This window comes from Nanorana parkeri, unplaced genomic scaffold (assembly GCF_000935625.1).
Source record: "Nanorana parkeri isolate BGI_ZX_2015 unplaced genomic scaffold, ASM93562v1 scaffold2383, whole genome shotgun sequence".
NCBI classification, from domain to species: Eukaryota; Metazoa; Chordata; class Amphibia; order Anura; family Dicroglossidae; genus Nanorana; species Nanorana parkeri.
This window is the reverse complement of record NW_017308651.1, coordinates 106,097-120,209: the sequence shown is the minus strand read 5'-3', so window position 1 is coordinate 120,209 and position 14,113 is coordinate 106,097. Positions and strand designations below refer to the sequence as shown.

General features: G+C 43.4%; 1 protein-coding gene across 1 annotated transcript in view; it reads left to right on the top strand.

Moving 5' to 3' along the window:
* Positions 1-12,459, top strand: part of LOC108801559 (CUB and sushi domain-containing protein 2-like) — a 14,036-nt gene extending 1,577 nt beyond the window's left edge. Inside the window, exon 2 of the mRNA XM_018573449.1 lies at positions 12,248-12,459. Coding sequence (XP_018428951.1) covers positions 12,248-12,459 — 212 coding nt within the window. The remainder of the gene's footprint in view (positions 1-12,247) is intronic.
* Positions 12,460-14,113: the final 1,654 nt, after the last annotated feature.

The following is a 14,113-nucleotide window of genomic DNA, read 5'->3' as shown; positions in this document are numbered from 1 at the left end:
TCTCTCTCTCTCTCTCTCTGTCGAGAGAGACACTATATTACCAAAGGTATTGGGACGCCTGCCTTTACACGCACATGAACCTTATTGGCATCCCAGTCTTAGTCCATAAGGTTCAATATTGAGTCAGTCCACCCTTTGCAGCTATACCTGCTTCAACTCTTCTGGGAAGGCTGTCCACAAGGTTTAGGAGTGTGTCTATGGGAATGTTTGACCATTCTTCTGGAAGAGCATTTGTGAGGTCAGGTACTGATGTTGGATGAGAAGGCCTGGCTCGCAGTCTCTGCTCTAATTCATCCCAAAGGGATTCTATCGGGTTGAGGTCAGAACTCTGTGCAGGCCAGTCAAGTTCCTTGGTATGCTGATGCCTTAAGAGTTCCCTTCACTGGAACTAAGGGGACAAGCTCAACCTCTGAAAAACAACTCCACACCATTATCCCCCCCTCCACCAAACTTTACACTTGGCACAATGCAGTCAGGCAAGTACCATTCTCCTGGCAACTGCCAAACCCAGACACATCCATCGGATTGCCAGGCAGAGAAGCGTGATTCGTCACTCCAGAGAACACGTCTCCACTTCTCTAGAGTCCAGTGGTGGTGTGCTTAATAACACTGCATCCAATGCTTTGCATTGCACTTGGTGATGCAGGGCTTGGATGCAGCTGCTCGGCCATGGAAACCCATTCCATAAAGCTCTCTACACACTGTTGTTGTGCCAATCTGAAGGCCACACGAAGATTGGAGGTCTGTAGCTATTGACTCTGCAGGCAGTTTGGCGACTTGTGCGCACTGTGCATTTTAGCATGTGCTGACCCTGCTCTGTCATTTTACGTGGCCTACCACTTCGTTGCTGAGTTGCTGTTGTTCCCAGTTGCTTCCACTTTGTTATAATACCATTAACAGGTGACATATGACACGTGAAATATTTAGTCGCAAGTAAATTTCACGGAACTCCTGAATCCAATGATTTAGAGGGGTGTCCCAATACTTTTGGTAATATAGTGTATATATACACACACACAAAGGTACTGCTTACTCCTTGTGATGATTATGACCAAGCCGACTGGCTCTGATCAGTCACAGTGCCACATCTGGGTCAGCAGCACCCCATCTACAGTCAAAGACAATCTGTCTTTCCTGTTGCGGTATCCCTGATTCCTCTCTCTCCTCTGTGCAGGAGGTTGTGGCTGTTCCTGGGCTATAGGCTGAGAAGTGTCTTTGGTGACCAGTGGGACTAAGGATGTCAGCAAAATTGGGTCTACTGGCCCCTCCAGGGAGACATGCAGTATGTGAAGGCTAAAGAGAAAAAAAATTCCTTGACATACTGTGTAGCAAAGATAAACAATGATAGACCCCAAAACCAGGCTCTCATTCACTGAATACTTGACTAAACCAGAACAAATTGTATATGCTGTATATAAATCAGATGTATATATTCATAGGTCGATGCCTTGATCTGTTTGATTGCTTTTTGCATTCAAAAGTTAGTTGCTATAGGTTACAGAGTGACAGTGTGCTATCTAGGATTAAATAGTATGTGTCAGCAAGCTAAATACCAACATAAGCCCATTTATGGAAGTTGCTGCCAGTTACAAGATATGTGCTTGTATATGTCCAGTTTGCAAGATGTGTGCTTGTATTGGGGAGTCATTGGTACCTAAAGTTAGAAATCCTTTTGAAAATAACAATACATAAATAAATAAATAACCCTTTAAAAGAATAAATAACAAAACCAGCTTTTGCTACAATATTTACTGTCAATACAGAGGTTCCCCCATAGTATTTTTTTCTGCCGCTAGATTTTCTAATTATTTTTTTTAGCATGTTAGTTTTTATTGTGGAAAAGAGCAATACAGATATGAACAAATATTGACATGCATTGTACTTGTATATCAGGTAGTAGTATGCAGACTGCAATCTAGACATGCAATGTGGGATATGTCCCAGTAACAAAAGTGACAAACTAGATCACAATAGTGAACAAATATGTTGGTAATAATACAGTAAGTGCTTGAAGAACAGGTAACAATAAACAGTCACCCTATAGCCATGAGGGTCGTTTTCGTGGGGAGAAGACCAGTATGTGACATTAGAGGTCAAGGTAAACGTGGGTCTATCAATAGGACCAGACAAACTTCAGTGAGGTGGGAACCTTAGTAAAAGGGTAAGCTCACGATATCTCTAGTCAAAGGACATCTAGGGGTCCTAGAGACACTGTCAGTTTGGCTTCAATGTACCATTTAGATAGCTGAAAATGGACATCAGATCTTGCAGCTGTTGTAGTGAAAACTCTGCTGCGACAAAAGACGTCCAAGTATCAAAGAATTGTTTCGTGCGTAGTTGATTAAATTTCGTGTCTAATTTGTCTAGTAGTAACAGGCGGTGTAGCAGGGGACGGAATGAAGCCATAGTTGGGGGATCATGTAAGATCCAGTTGCACAGGATTGCCTTTTTAGCTGTCAGGAGACACAGGTGTTCCCAGCGGGTTAGGTGAGAGGGAGCTCCGTCCGTGGGCAGGGGAAGGACGTGCAGTAGGCAGAAGGCTGGGGACAGTGATCTTGTCTTACGGGAGTGGGTATTTGTGAAGGAAAAGATTTGTATGTGAGGGCAAGACCAGAATAAATGTGAAAGGTCAGGCAATGGGAGGAGGCACTTTGGACAGGCGGTCTACCATATGTAGGGAGTACTCTTACTGGGAATATTAAAGGCGTGATAAGCTCTATGAACTAGCTTAAAGTATATCTCACGCCCCAATTCATTAATGATAGCCTTCCTTATCTGTTGCCATCCTTGTGTCACTATCGCAAGTGTGTCTTCTGGGGTCATATTCAGATACTCCGCCCAGCGTTGAATATGGGACGGAACCGAGGTGGAGGATTCCAATATAAAGGATGTTACTGACCGGGCGATATGGGATAGGGGCATCCTAACCTGGGGGGAGGATAGTAAGGGAGCGATAGGTGATTGAACTATCTCTTGCCATGGCAGAGTCAGATGACCTGAAATGAAGTGGCGTAATTGTAGGTATAGGTAACTATGGGTGGCTGGAAGACAATGCTGGGTTTGGAGTTCCTGAAAGGTCTTGAGGTAACCTTGGGGATTGAAGACATCCGCAAGCACCACAATCCCCTTGTCCGCCCATATGCGGAAGGCATTGGAGTCGGCACCTGGTGCAAATCCCGGGGAGGATCTGAGGGGCATCAACGGGGAGATCACTGCGGGCTGGCGGTAGATTTTCCTGATCTCTCTCCATGCTATCACAGTGTCCCTGAGGAGAATGTTATCCCTAATTTGTTTGGGGAGGAGCCGTAGCGGGGTGTTTAGGATGCCAGAGGGCAACCAAGGTTTCATCAAGTGGCTCTCTAAGGGGGTATTGGTAAAAAACACGGTACCATGTATCCAGTCCCGTATGTGATGGAATAGACTGGCTAGATTATATGCCCTAATATTCGGGAGATTTGCGCCCATGTTCCCTACAGGTTGTTGGAGTTTTCTGAAAGCTATTCTTGCCCTTTTCCCCCTCCAGAGAAACGATGTGAAGGCGCTTTGAAGAGTCTGAATGTCTTTCTGCTTCAAGAGAAGGGGTATAGTCTCAAGAGGGTACAGTAATCTGGCAAAGCTGACCATTTTTATAAGGTGGCATCTGCCTAGGAGGGAGACAGGATAGTCTTTCTAGGTTCGCAATTCTTGAACTATTTTAGTTATAATTGGTTTGTCATTTAAGGCATATAAATCCCTGGCAGAGCGGGGGATGGAGATCCCTAGGTAGGTGATGGATTGTTTTTGTATTAACAAGGAAGGATATGTGCGGGAAAGGGCCGTCACAAAAGACTAGTCTTGAGATAGGGGAAGGAGTTTGCTTTTGTTGACGTTAATTCTAAGGCCAGAGAAGGAGCCATAATGCGCTATGTGGTCTAGTATTCACGAGATTTGGGTGATCGGGTCAGATAGGAGTAATATGATATCATCCGCAGATAGGGCCAGTTTGGTGTCATAGGAACCGGATTGGTAACCAGTAAAGATGTAAGAGGATGCCAAGGAGCGGGACAGGGGTTCTATAGCCAGATTGAATAAGAGTGGGGAATGAGGGCATCCTTGACGGGTACCCTTATAGAAACGAAAGGATGGGGAGAGGGCCGATGATGTGTATATCTGTGCAGACGGGGAACTATACATAGTAGAAATATATTTCAAAAACAACCCTGAGAAGCCATATTTTTCCATAACCAGCGAAAGCCAAGACCAGTTTACATTGTCGAAGGCCTTCTCCGCGTCCAAGGCCAAAAGGGCCATTGGACTAAGAGAGGGCCCCGACAACCGTATTCCCTCCAAAGCGGTAAGTATTTTCCGAACATTCAACACAGTGGAGCGACCGGATACAAACCCCGTCTGGTCTGGCGAAATAAGATGAGGTAGCACAGCGGCCAGTCTGTTGGCCATAATTTTAGAGAGCAGTTTGGCATCATAGTTAAGCAAAGAAATGGGGCGATATGAGCTAGGAAGTGTAGGATCCTTCCTCTTTTTAGGCAGTAGTCTGATGTAGGCTGTGCTGAACGTGGGCGGATAGCAGCCTCGCTGCAGAATATAGTTATAAAGTGAGACTAGAGTAGGGGCAACGTGGTCAGTAATGGACTTGAAGAATTCAGCTGATAATCCATCAGGACCTGGAGCTTTCGAGCCAGGAGAGCCGTGGATAGCTTCCTGTACTTCCTGAAGAGTTATTGCCGCATTCATTTGATCCAGATCTGCAGCGGACAGGGAAGGTAGGGTGATGGTGTCCAAAAAAGAGGACCCTGCGGGTAGGTTTCCTGAGTCCGCTGCATATAAGGATTGATAGAAGTTACGGAACGTGTCGCAAACAGTGTTGGGATCTGTAGAAATCTCACCCTTGTCATCAACAAGAGTCAGTATGTGGGAAGGAGCAGTTTGAACTCGGATTAAATTAGCCAATAATTTCCCTGATTTGTTTCCGAATTAAAAAAATTCTACCTCTTTATAGGACCGAATTTGAAGGTAATCGCACGTTTGCTTTGCCTGAATCCAGTCAGCTCTGGCGTTAGGGGAAGGGTCCTGTCGATATTTTAAGTATGCCGTCCTGGCCACTGCGCATGCCTCCACATAGCTCAGTTTGGTCCTTCTCTTCTGGGAGGAAACATAAGCTAGAATCCTGCCTCTCAGGACCGCCTTTGCCGCCTCCCAAAACAGAATCGGATCCTCAGCATGTAAAGCATTGTCAGATACATATTCACCCCACCACAAGGCTAGATGCGCCTGAGACGTATCATCAGTAGCTAGGTAAGATGGGAAGCGCCACACTAGTGGTCTGGAGGGTAGGCCCAGACGATGAATGTCAATTACCACCGGTGAGTGGTCTGATATGACCATGTCCTCTATGGTCACTGAGGATACTTTCGATGCAAGGGTGGGCGACCCAAGAAACAAGTCTAGGCGTGAGAGAGAGTCGTGTGCATGTGAAAAATGGGTGAACTCACGATCCAGAGGGTGAAGATGCCGCCAAATGTCTATGAAACCACCCGCTTGGATCATTGCTGTGAAATTTTGGTCTTGCGCTAGGGTGGTTTTAGAGGGACGCTCTCTGGTCCAGGAACGGTCTTCCAGGGTAGTCGGGACAGCGTTAAAGTCTCCCCCAAGTAGAACATATGTATCAGGGGCAGAGGGAGATTGTCGAGTCAGTAGTTTGTCAAAAAAAGTATTGTTGTCCATATTGGGGCCATATATGTTCCACAGGTCAAGCGTGGTCTGCCCGACCTGAATAGTTAAATGTGACCACCGACCTCCCTCCATATCATGTTGTTGAGAGAGTAACGAGTGAGATAAGTTCTTACTAATAAGAATAGCCGTCCCCGCGGATCAGCCCACTGAGGGTGCTCCCACCGCCATTCCCACCCACATTTGCTTAAGGCGGGTTATGTCCTCTCGGTGTAGATGGGTTTCTTGTAACAATGCAATATCCACCTTGTGCTTTTTAAGGTGACGCAATACCGGTCTCCTTTTTTGTGGTGTCCTGAGTCCTTTGACGTTCCAGGTGGCAACTTTTAAGGCGGTTCCCATAGTGGCTGATGTAATGGAATGGCAATAAGGTCGTAATAGACCATAAATAAATAAAGTTGAGTCGTTACCTGTGTCCCAGTGCTCCAGGAACGGCTCTGAGTCATGGTACCCACGATACCTTGTGATGATAGGAGTGACCCAATAGTCACTAGGATTACGATGAGAATGTCCAAAGAGGTCTCCATCCACTTGGCTGAAGAGGTGCATCCGCTCTTGGCTAGCAGAGCAAAGACAATGAGAACAAAAAACATATGCACAGCAGTATTCCGGTAGGAACAAATACTTGTCAGGAACTTCCTTTTTTCCGGATGGCGGTGTACGATGGTCTGGCAATCAACTTTGGGTAGAAGGCAGGCCCCTTGAAGAGCCACGGTGATCACGGGATCGTCAACCTCCGGTTGCTATGCCCCGCCACTATTGAACAGAGTCTCGTAGCATGTACAACAGAAGGAGAACAAAGAAAAAAAATCAGTAAAATAGGCTGCTAAAGGTTTAGGAATACACGTTAAAGCTCGAGTAATGCCAACACATTGTGTCATGTGTACGCCCATGAAATTAGGCCACTCAGTGTAGATAAGAGTAAATGCGATACGGCTTTATATTCAAGCCTTTTTCTTCCGCGGTGGACTCTTGAGTGGGGAATTGGAGTGCGTTATAGGAGCAGATAGGTGGCTGTCCACATATCCCTTGGCTTGAGCAGCAGACGTAAATCGAATTGGGTTGCCATCGGGGTATGATAGGCGCAGGACAGCTGGGTAAGCCAAAACAAACTTGATCCGTTTGTGCACCAGGGTTTGGCATACCTCGTGAAAGGAGCGGCGTAGCTTCGACAGCTCCGCAGAATAGTCTGCAAAAAGTAGCAATTTGTGACCCTCCGCTACCAGTTGGCGTTGCCTCCTGTAAGTTTGCAGGATATGGTGCTTGTCTGAGTAATTCAGGAATCTGACTATGACTGGCCTGGGCCTTTCCTGGTCTTTGGGGGGGCCTATTCTGTGGGCCCTTTCCACAGCGCAGATAGATGTAATGCCCATAGCTCGCGGAATAATAGAGGAGCAAAAGCATTGGAGATCATGAGGTAGAACAGATTCAGGGACCCCAATAATCCTGAGATTATTTCTGCGGGACCTGTTTTCTAGGTCCTCAACCTTTTCCTGTAGGTACTGAAGCGTTTTTTTTATCTTCTGCGCAAGATTTAGCAGAGCCAGTGGCATGGTCTTCCAGCTCACTAACACGGATCTCTAGGGTCTGCATCCTGGTCGTCTGTGCCTCTAATGCCGCAGTAATAGGCCCCATATGTAGTTTCAGGGATTCTGCAATAATGCTGCCCACTTCTGATCGTAAATGAGAAGCCACCGTAGCTGCTAACTGCTGGTAATCAATGGGGACATGGGGAGATGTTGATTCAGACTCACCCAATGTCCCTGCAGCATCGGCGTCCGCCGAATCAGGCAGTGTGACCATCGGGCCTGACGAGATGGAGAGTGAGCGGCGGACCAGCTGTGAACGAGCCACGAATTTATCCATGAACCGAACGGTGTATGGAGGCGATCCAGGGGTCTCACTGGACGTGATTCAGCCGTGGTATGTACACGTTGTATGTGGGCTGGATGTGGCGGGGACGGAGCTCCGGTATACACCACTACTCCATCCGGCGCCGGAACCGGAAGTCCTCAGATTTTCTAATTTTAATGGCCAGCATTATTCAACCCTCTTCCCGTGAGCCCAGGCCATTCTGGACTTGCCCCAGACTGCAACTAGGCAGTGAAAGGAGAAGCTGCACAGTGTTGATCTCATTTTTCTGTCACTCTGCTTTCTCTTCCTATCAGCATGCTGATTGGCTCCTTGTGCTGCATCTTTCTCTCACACTCCAACCTTGCTGTGCAGGGACTGCAAGAGATTTATACTAAGTCAAATTTAGGCACTTACACTGCCTGCATTAAAACAAAATACATTTAATTATAAATTAATTGTTACAGAGTTGCATTCATTTTTATCTTTTATATCTGCCAAGAGTTTTAACTCCATCTGAAACTAGTATATATCTTGTGAGTTGACAATGGTAGTACTTTTCTTGAAAGGCCTTTCAGACAGGTCCTTAGCTTGATATCAAATCTCCTTTGTCCCCCAAATGGCGGTACCTTTTGAAAGAATTTTTAGGTGGTGTACCCACAGACATTGCAGAATTGACTGCAAAATCTGTCATTTTATTTCTGCAGTGTTTCAGTCAGAAAAGCCAAGCAGAGACCAAAGATACCATAAATTATAGTCTTTCCTTGCTGTGCCAGCTGATGTGAGACACTTGCTCCATGTGAAAGGTCGCATTCTTAATATCAGCTTGTAGGTACTGTTAACAGCTATTCAACAGAGTGCCGGGTAGTAATTAAAATAAATTCAGCTGTGTTGTTCACTTGCATTCCCCAGTCTATTAACACCTTAAACGAGGTCACATAAGCAGTTAATTTAAACTGATCTGGAAAAGTTCAATGTATTGAACTAGGGCATGTCTAAGCCCAATGTGCGCATTCAACCTACAGTGGCGGTCGAAATGCTTTGCACAGCTCTTTATAGTCAGTATTCTCATGTGCATATCGTCTACTAGCCTATACATTGCTAATTTACTCAATTCATATCCATCTGTAATTAAAGCAAACAGAAAAAAAATGTTTTGGGTACAGTAGGCATGAAGTAGAGTTTTTGAGAAGTTCTATGTACGCAGAACAAAAAGCTTAAAGTTGTAATGCAGCTTTTGTTAAACTTTTAGGCCTGTTTGCATTAGTGTGGTGCAGTAATACTTGTTAAATTAATAAAGCACATCATCTTAAATGGACTGCCAAAGCATCTGATCTCAATAAAAACTGCACCTGGCAGGTTTTTAACAATGCTGTGCTTGGCAATGCACAGTAATGCAGCTGTACAGCTATGTTGTCTTAGTGCAAGATGAGTGGCACCCCTGCACATAAAGTAATAATAGTGTTAACCCACTTGTAGGCGTAGTTATGCAACAAAAGTGGAACTTTAGGCAATACAAGTCTTTTAATAACACAGCATACTGTATGTTATATAAAATTGCTATTTTTAGTAGAAATGTATTCCTGCATAAGTTTCAGGTCCTACTGAGTATGTCCATGAACACTCTTCACTTCCTGTCCACAGTTTCCTAGAATCAGGAAGAATGTTTACTTGCTGGTATATGTAAATGCTCTATTTAACTATACTTAAATATACTACACAGTAGGGGGCGACATATGTCATTTATTCATCAACCGACACCGATTACTTGCCACATTTCAAGCTGATAACCAACATCAGGTGCCGATATTCTGTTTACATCCGACTGCAGAATCTTGCGCCGGCAGATGAACACATAGCCTGGTAAACTTTCCCTATCAGGTCCACTCTTCTGCTAGTTGACAGCAGGCATTGGGTGTATGTAAGAGCCAGCCTGCTATTAGCTATTTCAAATTGAATTACCCAATAGCAGATTGACTATCACTCCCGCTCACTGCCTGCTTTTTACATTCAGCTGCAGGTTAAAGGAGAACTATGAGGTGAGTGCTTTTCACTCACCTCATAGTTCTAGCCGACCTGTGACAATAAGACTGTCAAATTGAATTACCCAATAGCAGATTGACTATCACTCCCGCTCACTGCCTGCTTTTTACATTCAGCTGCAGGTTAAAGGAGAACTATGAGGTGAGTGCTTTTCACTCACCTCATAGTTCTAGCCGACCTGTGACAATAAGACTGTCACGGCTCAGTAGATCAAGAAGTGAGCGAACACTGTAGGCACTGGTTGTCTGCCAACAGAGACTCCCCTTCACTGTCGGCACTTATTGTTAATATTGGTAAATTTAAGACTGATACCGATTTTTTTAAAATTTGTGAATATTGGCCATAATAATTCGGTAGATCCGATAATCACTTAACCCCTACTACACAGCAAGTTAAGATAAACAATCAAATTGTATCATTTTAAAAATTCCATAATCCTATTGAGTAGTTAATTCCCACTTGCCTTTATCATACTTATCAGAATTTGCTTTACATATATTTTAATACTTCTCAGAATTTGAACCACATTCCATAACTGGTGGACATGTCCTACATTTTCTGACATTTGGTTTAAAATTTTAAAAATGGTCTTGGATATTTTTTCATGATCATTTACTAAAAGTCCTGCCATCTTTTTTTTAAAACTAATAAATAATCTGGTGTCAAAAAGTCGCTAGACACCAGATGGGATGTTTTTGATCAAATTTGAACTCCTTGCATTTTGTTTGTTGTTGATCAAGAATTTGATGCTGTTTTTTTACTGCGCCTTACATACAGTGAGGAAAATAATGATTTGAACCCCTGCAGATTTTGCAGGTTTGCCCACTTACAAAGAAATTAAAGGTCTATAATTTTTATCATAGGTGTATTTTAAATGATAGAGACAAAATATCAACCAAAAATCCAGAAAAAACACATGATACAAATGTTATAAATTAAGTTGCAGTTCAGTGAGTAAAATAAATATTTGATCCCCTACCAACTAACAATAATTCTGGCTCCAACAGACTGGCTATGTGGTACACAGATAAGTCCTGTCCATTTAAGAAGGTGCTCCTAACGACCAGTTGTTATGTATATAAAAGACACCTGTCCACAGAATCTTTGTTCCATTCAAACCTCACTGCCATGGGCAAGACCAAAGAGCTGTCCAAGGACGTTAGGGACAAGATTGTAGACCTGCACAAGGCTGGAATGGGCTATCAGCAAGAAGCTTGGGGAGAAGGAAACAACCGTTGGAGTGATTATTCGCAAATGGAAGGAATACAAAATAACCATCAATCGCCCTTGGTCTGGAGCTCCATGCAAGCTTTTGCCTCATGGGGTAAGGATTGTCATGAGAAAAGTGAGGGATCAGCCCAGAACTACAAAAGAGCAGCTTGTGAATGATCTCAAGGCAGTTAGGACCACAGTTACCAAACAAACCATTGGTAACACAATACACTGCCATGGATTGAGATCCTGCATTGTCCGGAAGGTCCCCCTCCTCAAGAAGGCACATGTACAGACACGTCTGAAGTTTGCCATTGAACATCTAAATGATTCAGAGAAGGATTGGGAGAAAGTGCTGCGGTCAGATGAGACAAAATTTGAGCTCTTTGGCATTAACTCAACATGTTTGGAGGAAGAAAAATGCTGACTATGACCCTAAGAACACCATCCCTACAGTCAAGCATGGAGGTAGAAACATTATGCCTTGGGGCTGTTTCTTTGCTAAAAGGTACAGGCCTTTGACACATTGAGGGTCCAATGGACGGGGACATGTATTGTAAAATCTTGGATGAGAACCTCCTTCCCTCAGCCAGAACACTGAAGATGGGTCGTGGATGGGTCTTCCAGCATGATAATGATCCAAAACATGCCACCAAGGCAACAAAGCAGTGGCTCAAGAGGAAGCCCATTGAGGTCATAGAGTGGCCTAGCCAGTCTCCAGATCTTAATCCTATAGAAAATTTATGGAGGGAGCTGAAACTTAAAGATTTAGAGAAGATCTGTAAAGAAGAGTGGACCAAATTCCCTCCTGACATGTGTGCAAACCTGATAACCAACTACAAGAAATGTCTTACCTCTGTTCTTGCCAACAAGGGTTTCTCGACATAGTACTAAGACATGTTTTGCTTGGGAATCAAATACTTATTTTACTCACTGAACTGCAACTCAATACATAACATTTGTATAATGTGTTTTTTCTGGATTTGTGGTTGATATTCTGTTTTTTATCATTTAAAATACACCTATGATAAAAATTATAGACCTTTCATTTCTTTGTAAGTGGGCAAATGTACGAAATCTGCAGGGGATCAAATAGTTATTTTCCCCACTGTAATAAAGATTTACAGAACTGGTTGAAATGCATGGTTCTCTTATGCTAGATCATATTTCAGTTTTTCTGCTTACTCCTTATCCTGCTTACTTTGCTTCCATTTGTGTGAAACCATAATACATCTGGTTCATTTGTTCACACTCATGCCATGCATTGGAAATTAGGCTTACTTTTTCATTCACACAATCAATCAAAAAACCTTGAAATTGAAAAAGATACACTTTGAGTACGTTGGATTCATGTTGTATTAATGATTCATGAAATATGCTCTACTTTATAACATATTTTGTCCTCTTTGTCTAGCGGATGATGCATGTGGAGGAACTTTAAGAGGTCAAAGTGGAATCATCACAAGTCCACATTTCCCATCGGAATACAATAACAATGCTGACTGTACATGGACAATACTAGCAGAGGTTGGAGATACAATTGCCTTGATCTTTACAGATTTTCAATTAGAAGATGCTTATGACTATCTGGAAGTGACAGGAACAGAGGGCTCATCTCTTTGGTAAGTGGCATTTGCATGAAAAACTTGTTAATGCTTTGCACATTTCAAGTGAGAGAATGGGGTGATTTACTAACCTAAACACACGCACGAGGTGCGTGTGCTTTTTTACACAGCAAAACGTATTTATCAAACAAAAAGTCTCTAAAGCATATTTCCACTAATGCCATATATGGAAAAATCATGCACATGATGCATATATAATGCTGCTTCACAGTTTAGACAAAAATGGTTAGCTCATGCATTTACATTCCTGCATTCATCAACGCAAGCAACACAATGTAGAGCTAATTTACACAACATCACCTTGCAATTCATGCTTGGCTTTGCACAACACACCTGCTGGGTGTGTACACACTACAAAGGTGTTTAGATTCCACCCATAGATCATGCTGGGAGGGAACACACTACAGAGGTGTATACATGTTCGTGGTGTGTTTATAAGGTTAGTAAATCAACCCCAATGACTAAATACTTAATGGCAAATGGAATTTGCCTAATTTGTTGGCAATCCTTCATAGTACCATGGAGGGATCTTTGTCTACTACAGTCTTGTAGTTGTTTGAAGTATTTGACAGGCCGTTCTATGCCGGTTTAAAAAAAATTTTTTTCAAGATTTTTTTGTTCTTTTTTTTTTAAACACGGCAATACCATTGTGTTTTAGTGTTTACTGCCAAGGAACATAATTACAGGCGGCATAATTTTTTTTAACATATCATTTTTATTATTTAGGGAATGACATGTAAACTACAGAAATATCATAGTTACACTAGATATCAAAGACCTATCATATGAAAATGAGATTACAGTGTTTCGGATACAAGACAATAGCAAGAAAGTATTGCATAAAAACTAGTACATAAAGAGAAATGTGATCTATCCTGGAGAAGCGGTCTATCTTTCCCCATAATTTTCTAAAATGTTTATGCATAATATAGCCAGTAGCAGATCTACCACCATAGCAACCCACATAGTGGCTATGGGGCTGGACTGGGGGTGAGCCCAGACTGGGCCTCTGAGATGAGAAGTGGGTAACTGAAGAAAGCCCCTCCCTGTGTGTGTTCTTGGTTTCAGGACACTGCAGAGTGGCAAGGGGTGCCCTGATGATGGAATGCTGAGAATCCAAGAGGCAGCATGGGGAGGCATGGTAGATCAATTCCTCCCTTGATGCAGAGCACCTACAGACCTCTCATCAGTGCAAGCACCTGCCAGGAAGTGAAAACCCATTCTTTCTCTCTCAGTCAAATGGCATTTTCCCTCCTACTGACCACTGACGAGGTAGTTTCCTCCCACTGACCACTGATGCTAGGCCATTTTTCCTCCTTCTGACCACTGATGCATGGGAATGTTTTACTCCTACTGACCACTGACAAGGCATTCTTTCTGCCTACTGACCACTGATATCAAAGCAATGTTTCCTCCTACTGACCACTGATGAGGTATTTTTACCACCTACTGACCACTGACAAGGCATTTTTCTTTCTTCTAACTACTGACAATGCATTTTTTCCTCCTACTGACCACCAACACCTGGCATTTTTTTTATCCCTACTGACCACTAACAAGACCTTTTTTATCTCCTGCTGACCACTGACAAGGCATTTTTTTCCTCTTATTGACAACTAACACCAGTGCATATTTTCCTGCTACTAACAACTAGC